Source organism: Callospermophilus lateralis, chromosome 7 (genome assembly GCF_048772815.1).
Source record: "Callospermophilus lateralis isolate mCalLat2 chromosome 7, mCalLat2.hap1, whole genome shotgun sequence".
In the NCBI taxonomy this organism is placed as follows: domain Eukaryota; kingdom Metazoa; phylum Chordata; class Mammalia; order Rodentia; family Sciuridae; genus Callospermophilus; species Callospermophilus lateralis.
The window spans coordinates 19,447,044-19,457,602 of NC_135311.1; the positions used below are offsets into that span (position 1 = coordinate 19,447,044).

General features: G+C 39.2%; 1 protein-coding gene across 2 annotated transcripts; it reads right to left on the minus strand.

Moving 5' to 3' along the window:
- Positions 1 to 8,219: 8,219 nt before the first annotated feature.
- Positions 8,220 to 8,564, minus strand: LOC143405061 (large ribosomal subunit protein P1-like). 2 transcript variants are annotated; one of them, XM_076863398.1, is made up of 2 exons: positions 8,478 to 8,564; positions 8,220 to 8,417 (listed from the first exon to the last, which is right to left on the minus strand). In XM_076863398.1, exons 1-2 carry the CDS (start codon positions 8,562 to 8,564, stop codon positions 8,220 to 8,222), a joined length of 285 nt encoding a protein of 94 aa, XP_076719513.1. The 2 variants fall into 2 exon arrangements, with proteins under 2 accessions (XP_076719513.1, XP_076719512.1); XM_076863397.1 differs by having other exon boundaries at positions 8,220 to 8,564.
- Between the last annotated feature and the right edge of the window lie 1,995 nt (positions 8,565 to 10,559).

Below are 10,559 nucleotides of genomic sequence, written 5' to 3' on the forward strand. Positions count from 1 at the left end.
CAGAGGTGGTAGTTGGAGAGATTAGCATGAGACAGATTCAGACTTCTCAACAAAAGTAAGGTGGGATACTATCTTCCCCGTCGCACAGCTGAATAAGGTAAGACTTGAAATGATATGAGAAAGTGTTGGGGGACTTGGGGAGAAGGATTAGAAGATGTGCAAAGCCAGCCCATATCAAATCTTTTTTGAGGGATTTTCAAATGAGCCAAGAGTTGATGAGGTCACGAGGCCAAGGGTCACGGCAGGACTCTGCTGGGCCCATGAGGCCCTTCATTGACCATCTTCTCCCAGGAATCAGCAATTTCATTGCTCTACATTATCAAAACTTTTTAATGCACTATAAGCAGAGGGAGCAGGAAATAGAGTCTACAGCTTTCTGTCTCCAAATTCTACGTTCTTTTGTTGTTTAGAAAAAACATTTTATTTTATTTTTTAAATAATAAGATTGCTTGGAGCAGCTGGGAAGCCCGTGCTTGGGCTGAAGCAAGATGGATGGCACGGGGAGAGCTGTCTTCCGCCCATGGGCGTGGTAGCCACACTTTGTCACGAGCTCAGGAGCTTCCGTGGCAAAATCCAAAATGCCAGGTTCCACTGCCTTTCTCTAAAGTACTTGAAAAGCAAAAGTCTGAAGTGTTAACAAGAGTGGTGTCAGTATGAGAAAGAAGATGTTTTGATATTCAGAGTTGTCAAGATCTTGGCTCTTTAGAGGAGCCAGAAGGCCATCTTCCTTAGAGTTCTCCTAAAATGCCTGCTTAACTTATAGGATAAGACTGAGATGTTGAACAAAATATAAATCTGGCTATGTTTTCTCATGTTTCTAGGTTAATATTTCCTAATTGACTACTTAATAGACCAAGGTAATGCTTGCTTTTAAAAGACTTAGCAAACAGACTATACCCAACTCTAATATACTTTTTTTTCCCTTCCAGTTCTAGGGATCAAACCCACGACTTTGTACATGACAGGCAAACACTCTACCACCAAGTGACATCCCCCAGCCCTCAACTTGTCTTAATCAATGTTATCTGAATAATGCTAATTTTCTGAGGCAGAAATACGGCACCTACATTTAATATGGGCAGCATATCCTGTTAGCTTCACAGTTTTCCACCCTTAAGGCAAATCCACCCTTGTAAGATGGTGGCTTTCAATAGCAAGCCCAAAAGGTGTCAAACTGTGAAGGAAGTGTTCAGCTCATGAAAAATCCCAGGGCTTCTAATGCTGCCCACCTGGGCTCTGGGACTGAGGCTGTTCTTTCATCATTGCCTGGGGCTGCTTGTGAACAACATAAGGAGTTACGAAGAGCATGTTTACTCGCTCAAATGAAGGAAGACATGTTATGTATAATTTCTAGCACACACTCACCTGGGTACTGGCTCTTATTCTGAGAGCTCTATTGAAGGTACAAACCATTGACCCAGAAAACTGTTTAACATCTTCAAGGGCGCATCCGATTGAGAGATTCCTATTTGTCTACCATCCAGGAAAAAGGAAAACCTAAATAAAAGACCCACTGGGATGTAGCTCAGTGGTAGAGGGCCTTCCTAGCATGTGTGAGGCCCTGGGATCATCCCCAGTACTGCAAAAAGAAACAAACAAAAAACAACAAAGCAGTGTTTGCTCTTTAAATTTTATTTTTCTTTGTTTTACCAGAGGGATACTTGATTAGTTTGGACAATAAGAAAAGCAAAAAGGAAAAAAAAAAAAAAAACAGAAAATTTTTTTTATCAAACCTAGCTAGTCCAGAGGTAATTACCATCAGTAGGTCTTTCCAGTCTTTTTTTTTCTCTGTATGTAATAAATAGCATCATAAAGTAGATTAGAAACTACTTTCTATTTGCTGGTTTTATGAACATTTCTTATGTAAGTAAATATCCTGTGACATGATATTTTACAAGTGCTTGGTATTGTCACTAAGGATGAACCTTAATTGAATCACTCAATTTCCTATTATTAGAACTAAATATTGGCCACAATCCATTACATTAATTTAAACTAACACTACAGCTAACAACCTGGGAGATGCATCCTATTGGTTCTTTCGTGGATTCATAGAGGTGGAATTACAGAATCAAAGTTGGCTGTGTATTGTAAACCTTCTGACAGATGTGAACAAAGTGTCCCCTCCCTCTACCCTGAATTTTATACCAAATCACACTCCTACCAGTATTTTAGACTCCCCAGAGTAATAATTTCTACTTAAGGCTTCTTCAAAGACCAACAGTTTCCCCTGCCAACAATTTGAAAAAAAGAAAACAGCAAAATTTTTCATCTAATTTCCCCACCTTTTCCAATATTTGAGATTTTTCTTCTTTTTTCTTAGCCTTCTTCTACTTCCATCCCTGGCTTTATCGAGTATTGGGTTTCTAGATTCCTGTTGGCGTAGAAGAGGTCAGAGAAGCCAGTGTTGTTTAGGTGCTGGGTGCTCTGCCCAGCACCTCCTGAGTTCACTAATCACCATTTAATTACGGCAGCCCTCTGGGATAGATATTAATTTGTTCCCTTGCTTTTTCATGTTGTTTGAGTGTTTACCCATCTAACAGTATGGATTTGAGGCAGTAGAGTTTCTACCCTGTGGATTTAGAGTATCCCTGAAGGTTTCTACTACTTCACTGTTTAGGGGGAAACAAATAAGAAGAAGATAGAAATAAAAAATTAAAGGAAGAGTGAAAGAGAGAACAATAGCAATTGGTTGTTAGTGGAAGAAAAGAGAGAAAGAGAATCAAGGGAAACAGGCAAGTGAAAAATAAACATAAAGGGAAAATTTTTAAAATAAAAATAAAATAATTCAAAACGAAATGAAAATATATTAATCAAACATCCCAGTCCTCAAAAAGAAAACCAAAAAAACAAAAAAACTGATCCATTAAAAATAACTGGCTTCAAAAATTCTATAAATGAGAAAAAAAATATGAGTATCTATAAATGTCCATGTACCATTAAGGTCACAAACAGAGAAAAGGGGTGGGGGAAGGAAAAAAGAAAAAAGTAAAAACAAACAAACAAAAAACAAAAGCAAAAAAACAAGAGAGAGAGAAATCTCAATAAGCCAAAGAACTGTTTCCATTGGAGTTCAAAAGATTCTCAGTTTCTCATCTGGAGTGTGATACTCCACCCTCTGGATTGCTGGAGTGAGAGAGGTAATCCTGTAGGTGGAATTCCTGGAGGTGGGGTGGAGCCTTAGGTGGGCTCCAGGGTCTTTACTGAATGCCAGTTGGTCTGCAGATTTTAAATTAGCACACCTCCAGGGCCCAGTTATTATTGGTCCATGTTGGAAGACTGTTTTCCAGGGATCTCCCTTGGGTTCCATTTACGTGGTGGAGGAGCCAGTTCTTAGTCCCCTCTGTTACCTGTGCCTCCCCAACCCCACCCATGTTTCCTGGTCTTAGGTTTAGTCTCCAAACTCAATCTCTCTCACCCCAATCCTTCTGAATTAAATTCCCAGCAGATGTATCTCTCCCAGCCAGTCCTGCAACCAGCAGGTTGGAGGGGGAGGTGTAGAGACCCGTGGGTTTCCATGACAAGCTGTCCCTGTGTAAACCTCTCTCCATGTTTGATTTTCTCCTGGTCACTGAAGCACACTCCATGTCATGGTAGTATGTGTTTACTGGGCCTGTGTTTGGGGGTAAACTCAGGTTTTCCAGGGATTGGCTTCCTCAGTTACCTGCCCTGTGGTTGCAAAATGGTTCTTTCTTTTGTCTTCTGCACTCCACCTGGAAAGATGGCGACTTCTTTCTGGCACAAGGGTATTGTGCAATGTGCCTTCCCAGTTTGTTGGGCAATGTCCTTGATCTCTAAATTGTCTGGACCCAGACATGCCTCAGGCCACCTAAAAATGTGGGTTCCTTTAATTTCTTTATCCTTCCACTTTGCTCCCAGAGGGACCACTTTGGCTGGTGCTCCTGGCCTGGCTTCGGCAGCAGCTTCTGTGCTAGGGATTTCTCTCTTATTATATCCAACCTCCTGTGTCCTAATCTGCTTCGAATGTCCAGTTTTAAATTCCAGTAAAGTCCTCCCCCACTTTTTTTTTTCTTTTGTTCACCCACCTTCTGAGAAACGGCATGTCTGCTTTCTTGGTTTTAGCCCATGGAACAGTCTGGAAAGCCTGCAGTTTTTGTTTCTACAGCTCTGCAGTATAATTTGAAATCAGGTATTGTGATATCTTCAGCATTGCTCCTTTAGCTTAGAATTGCTATTCTGTTTTGTTTTTGATTTTTAATTCTTCCAAATGCATTTTTAAGACTTTTTTTTCCCTAGTTTCGTGAAGAATGTCTTTGGTATTTTAATGGGAATTGCATTGAATCTTTATATTGCTTTTGATAGTATGGCCATTTTAACAATAATGCCTATCCATGAACATGGGAGGTCTTTCCATCTCCCTTGTATTCTTCAATTTCTTTCTTCAAAGTTCCATAGATTTCATTTTAGAGGTGTTTCACCTTGGTTAGATTTATTTCTAGGTTTTCTTCCCCCATGGGGGAGACTATTGTGAATGGGGTTGTTTTCCTGGTTTATTTCCCTGCAGATTCATTACTGGTGTGTAGGAAAGCTATTAATTTTTTATGTTGATTTTGTAGCCTGCTACTTTGTTGAATTTTTTTTTTTATTAGCTCTAGCAGTCACCTGGTGGAGTTTCTTGTGTCTTCAAAGTATAGGATCATATTATCTGCAAATAGTGATAATTTGACTTCTTCCCATCCTATTTTTATGGCTTTTATTTCCTTCTCTTGCCTAATTCTACCATGCGGCCAGCGCAATGGTTTCATTAATGAGGTTCTTGGCATAAAAGTTAGCTAGTGAGATCGAAATAAAACACACAGACTCAGTTACCTTTTCCTATGACCAGGTCCGAGACGGCTCCCCTCTCTGGTTCCCTCCACTAACCGCCCGGCAGGGCAGCAAGGATTACTCAGGGCTAGCAGGAGAGAGAGAGAGGGAGCACGCCAGGGAGTAGCCTTTTATTGGGGAACAAGAAATTCAGGGGAGAATTCCATCCAATGAAGGTTGAAGGGGGGGCCGCACTCCAAGGTCAGGGTCAGTGATTGGGCCTCCGGGGTCAGTGGTCAGTGACACCCCCACACGGATGGGTTCTCTCAACAGGAGAGGGCCGGGAAAGCTCCGACACAGCCAGAGCGCCTCAGACCCTAACCGGGAGTCACCCAGTCACGTGTGAGAATGGCTCCCGACACCTAATTGCTCTGCTAGAAATTCGAGTATTATATTAAATAGGAGTGATGAGAGTGAACATTTCCATCTGTTTGTATCTGATTTTAAAGGAAAATCTTTCAGCTTTCCCCATTCACTATGATGCTGGCTTTGGGATTTGAGGTAGGTTTATTCTATTCCTGTTTTCTCCCGTGTTTTTTTTTTTTTTTTAAATCATGAATGGGTGATTAATTTTGTCAAGGGCTAACTCTGCATCTATTCAAATGACTTTGTGATTTTTGTCCTTAAGTCTATTTATGTGGTAAATTACATTTATTGATTTGCATATGTTTCACTGTCCTTGCATCCCTAGGATAAAGCCTACTTGGTCATGATGTAAAATCTTCTTAATATGTTGTTGAATACAATTTGCTAGCATTTTATTAAAAATTTTTGCATCTACATTCATCAGGGATATTGGTCTTTCCTTGATATCTGGTTTTGGTATGATGGTGTTACTGACTTCATAGAATGCATCTGGGAGTGTTCAATCCCTTTTTATTTCATGGAATAATTCAACGAGCATTGGCATTAGTTCCTCTTTAAATGCCTGATAGAAGTCAGGTGAGAATCCATCTGGTCCTGGGCTTTCCTTTGTTGAAAAGCTTTTTATTACTACTATTTTCATTGCTAGTTATTAGTCTATTTAGGTTTTCTATGTCTTCTTGATTCAATTTTGGCAGACATATGTGTCTAAAAACAAAGCCATTTATTCTAGATTTTCCAATTTACTAGAGTATAAGTTTTCAAATTAGTCCCTAATTATCCTGTGGATTTCTTTGATGTCTGGTTATTCTCCATTTTTCACCTCTAATTTTATTAATTTGTATTTGGCTGAGAGTTTATCAATCTTGTTTATCTTTTCAAAGAAGCAACTCTTCATTCCATTGATCCTGTATATTTTTTTATTTTAAATTCCATTGACTTTGGCTTTGATCTTAATTATTTCCTTTCTTCTACTGGTTTTGGAATTGGTTTGTTCTTGCTTTTCAGGTGCCTAGAGATATATTCTTGGGTTTTTTTTGGAGGTCTGATTTTCTTATGCAGGCACTTGTAACTACAAACTTTCCTCTTAGATCTACCTTCTAGTGTCCCAGAGGTTCTGGTATGACATATCACTATTCTCATTTGATTCTAAGATTTTTAAAAATTTCTCCCTGTTTTTCTTCTATCATCCATTCAACATTCAAAATGTATTATTTAATCTCCATGGGTTTACATAGTTTCTTTAGGTTTATTGGTGTCAATATGTAAGTTTATTTCATTATGATTAGATAGGGTGGAAAGGATTATGTTAAATTTTTGTATTTTCTAAGATTCCCATTGTGACCCAAAATATGGTCTATTTTTGAGAAGGTTTCATGAGTAACTTGATCAGCTGTTGTTGGATCAAATTCTGTAGCTGTCTGTTAAGTCCATCTGATTTCTAATAATTTTTAGATCCAAAGAGTACTCCCTGAGTTTATGTCTGGGTGGCCTATCTATTGGTGAAGGGAATATGTTGAAATCACCCAATATTACTGTACTGGAGTTTATCTGAGACTTTAATTCAAGCATTGTCTCTTTTATGTAAATATGTTCGACAACATTTGGGGCATCCATATTTACTTACATTATGTCTTCTTCTTGGATTGTTCCCTTTACCAGTATGAAGTGAACTTATTTGTCTCTTATTAATTTTGGCTTTCAGACTGCTTTGTTGAATATGAGAGCACTCCTGCTTGTTTTAGGGCTCCATTTGCAGGGTATATCCATTTCCATTCTTTCACTGTCAGCCTGTGGCTCTTTCCCTGTAAGGTGAGTCTCTTTCAAACAACATATAGTTGGATCTTGTGTTTTAACCCATTCTGTCAGTCTGTGTCTTTTAATTGGAGAGCTGTGACCACTTATATTCAATGTTATTACAAAGAGATATTTATTAATTCCTGCCATTTAGATTTATTTCTAATGATTAATATGGTCCTGTTCCTCATTTGTTTAGCTACTCTTTAAATAATATTTGTCCATTTGTGTGCTTTGGGGTTCGTTTTTGATGTCTTCTTTGCCAAGTACTTATTTTCTGTGGTGTCAGCTTAGTAGTCATGAATTAATTTGTTTTCTGCTTATCGCAGAAGACTTTTATTTCTTATTTGATTCTGAAGGACAGCTTTGCTGGATATAGCAATCTTGGTTGACAGTTATTTTCTTTCACAGCTTGGAACATATCATTCTAAGCCCTCCTGAATTTTAGATTTTGTCCTGAGAAATCAGAAGTAACTGACTGGTTTGCCTCTAAATGTGACCCAAGTATTTTCCCTTGAGGCTTTCAATATTCTACCATTGTTCTGTATGTTGGGCATTTTAATTATAATGTGTCATTTTAATTATGATGTGTTCTTTTTTGAGGTTCCTGTCTTTTTGGAGTTCTGAATGAACCCTGTATCTGGATGTCCATTTGATTTTCAAGGTTTGGAAAAATTATGTATTATTATTGCCCTGAAAAGGGCCATGCCATTAGGACATATTACATAGTCTTCTTCAATCCCAGTGGTTCTTAACCATGGTCTCTTAATGTTGTCCCAGAGTTCTTATATTCTCTGGCCATGGTCACTTCTTTTCTTTTCTTCATATTGTCTGAATGTTCAAGGCCAACCACTTTGTCTTCCAGTTCTGAGATGTTGTCTTCAGTATGCCTACTCTATTAAATAAAGATTCTCAACTTAAATTTACTTATTTATATCTCTATCTTCTTATTGAATTTCTTATTCATATCCTGAACTGGCCTCCTTAATTTATTTAGCTATTTTTCAGTGTTCTCTTGGAACTTACTGATCATTTTTATAATCATTCTTCTGAATTCTTTATCTGATATTCCATTCACTTTAATATCTTCAGACTTGTTGCTGGTGAATTACAAATTTTAGGAGGCATCACGTTACCTTTTTTCCCCCATATTTTTTGTATTCCTGTGATTTCCTCCTCCCAAAAAAAAACATCAGCAAAATTCAGCTTTTTATTGAACATGTTATAAGAGTTTAGTCAAAAAGACCAAATCCCATGTAATCATTGGAATCCTCAGATTCTTCCTTCTTTGCTTCCACTTTCTTCTCCTCAGCTGAGGAAGCTGTGGTAGTGGGGACAGGACCTCCTGCTGTTGTCACACCAGCTGCTGGAGCAGGCCCACTGGCACCTGTGTTGCAAATGAGGCTCCCAGTATTAACATTGGCCAGGGCCTTTGCAAACAAATCAAGCCAAAAAGGTTCATCATTTACACCAGGTTTTAAGATGAGGGCATTGATTTTATCCTCCATGATGGTCACCTTGTTGTCATGCTGTATGAGGACAGAGCATAAACAGGCCAGGCCAGATACAGAGGCCATGTCATGGACTGCTTTGCTGGATGAAGTGAAGGCCTCACCCCAACATGGCCTTAGCTTCCTTGGAAGGACCATGTACTTTGGTGGCAGCAGAGGAAGGAAGACTCTGTTGGGCTTTATGATCTGTTGGGATGGATTTCTCACCCACTCTTATATGTAGGACTTTTTAGGGGACTGACTTCTCTTGCCAAAGTGACCTGGAATGACCTAGATTGAGACTCCTCAGAGGTGTGATGTTCATAGACTTTGTGCTAATTCTCTGTTGGATTTTGCTGTTGAAGTGAATGTCCATGAATGGGATCTGAGAGACCCCCTAATCATTCCTACTTGGGCCTGGTCATATTTTTCTTTTTCTTTTTTTCTTTCTTTTTTTTTTTTTTGAGGTGGGGTATTAGGGATTTAACAGAGGGGTGCTTCACCACTGAGCTATATCCCCAGCCCTTTTTGAAATTTTTAATTTTGAGGCACGATGTCACTAAATTGCTTAGGACCTCACCAATTTGCTGAGGCTGGCTCAAACTTGCAATCCTCCTGCCACAGCCTCCCAAGTCACTGGGATTACAGGCATGCACCACTGTACCTTGCTTAATTTGAGGGATTTCTTCTGTTCTTTGTATTAAAGAATCACTGAAGTTTGAGTGTGATTTATCTGTGTGAATCAGATAAGTATTCTCTTGGCTGGATTTAGGTCAGCAGCAGAGTCTCTACCCTGTGAACTTGTGTTCCTGTAGACTCTGAGCACTGCTCAGAAAAGGGGAAACACAATAATAACACCTGGAGCAAACAATATGCAGCATTAAAATAAATATCCAGTGCCTCCTATGATATCTACAACACTAGTTACCACAAAAACAGGAAAAGCGAGGTCAACAATTGCTAATAGAAACGAAAACCATGAGTTAAAGTAAACAGTAGGTGTCAACTGTGCCATCCACAGTACTTATTAAAGTGCAACAACATGAATGATGGGGGCAGGAGCTATGAAAAGCAAATCTAAAAGATGGTGAAAATACAGTTCATTAAGAGAAAGGAAAATGTGATAAGAAAGTTTAGAATGTTTACAATGTGAACCAGAAAAAATGCAGAACAGATATAGCAAATGATGATTATAAAGAAGGAGGAGGAGAAAAAATAGAAAAGACAAAGTAAATGGGGGGAGAGAGCGAGAGCAAGAGAGTTTGACTGTCAACAGAAGAAAGGATAAATAGAGAGAAACAAGAGAAAATAAACTAAAATCCCAACCCTCAAAAGACAAGGAAAAATAATCATTGTAAAAATTGCCAAAAATGAAAAAAGAGACAAATATGTATATATGTGTGTGTGTGTGTGTGTGTGTGTGTATAAATCAACAACACAATATGAACAAAAAAAGTAAAAAAGATCCTTCATGTTATCTAGTGAGGTGGTCAAAACCAGGGTTAAGGATGAATGGTCACTGCCTTCTTTCCATTTCTTCTTGGGTTAGAGAGAGAGAGAGAACGTAAGAGAGCATGCTGGAGCTTGTTAACCTCTTCCTCTTCTTGTGTTGCTTACCAAGGTACCAGTTGGAGTGGCCAAAACAAACTGGTTGAAATAGCTCAGATTTTCTTCTTACCTGTATAAGGTAGGATGAAATGGAAAATACTGTCAATTGGAGTTTTGTCCCCACAGACCAGACTGAGGTACTCCCAGGGTGGGGCTACTACAGAGTTCCAAAAGGGAAGTTCCCGTGTAGCTGTGGCTTAGACCTTATCAGCCTCTAGGGACTTTGTTGGGTGGTATCTGCTCTGAATAGATTAGGTCAACACATCCCGTAGGGTCCAGATAGATGTTGACCTGTGCTAGGAGTCTCTATCTCAGGAGGCTCCCAAGAATTCTGCTCATGGGGGAAGGGAACCACCCCTCCATAGGTCTCACACACTCTGCTGACCAAGAATGTGGCCTTCTCAAGAGTAGTCCCCAAGTGCATTCACACCTGCCTATTCAGTTTCCTGATCCTCTTCATCTGGTCAGGTGGAC

Excerpts from the sequence above, each read along its gene's own strand:
- LOC143405061 (XM_076863397.1), bottom strand. The coding sequence starts at position 8,564 with ATGGCCTCTGTATCTGGCCTGGCCTGTTTATGCTCTGTCCTCATACAG.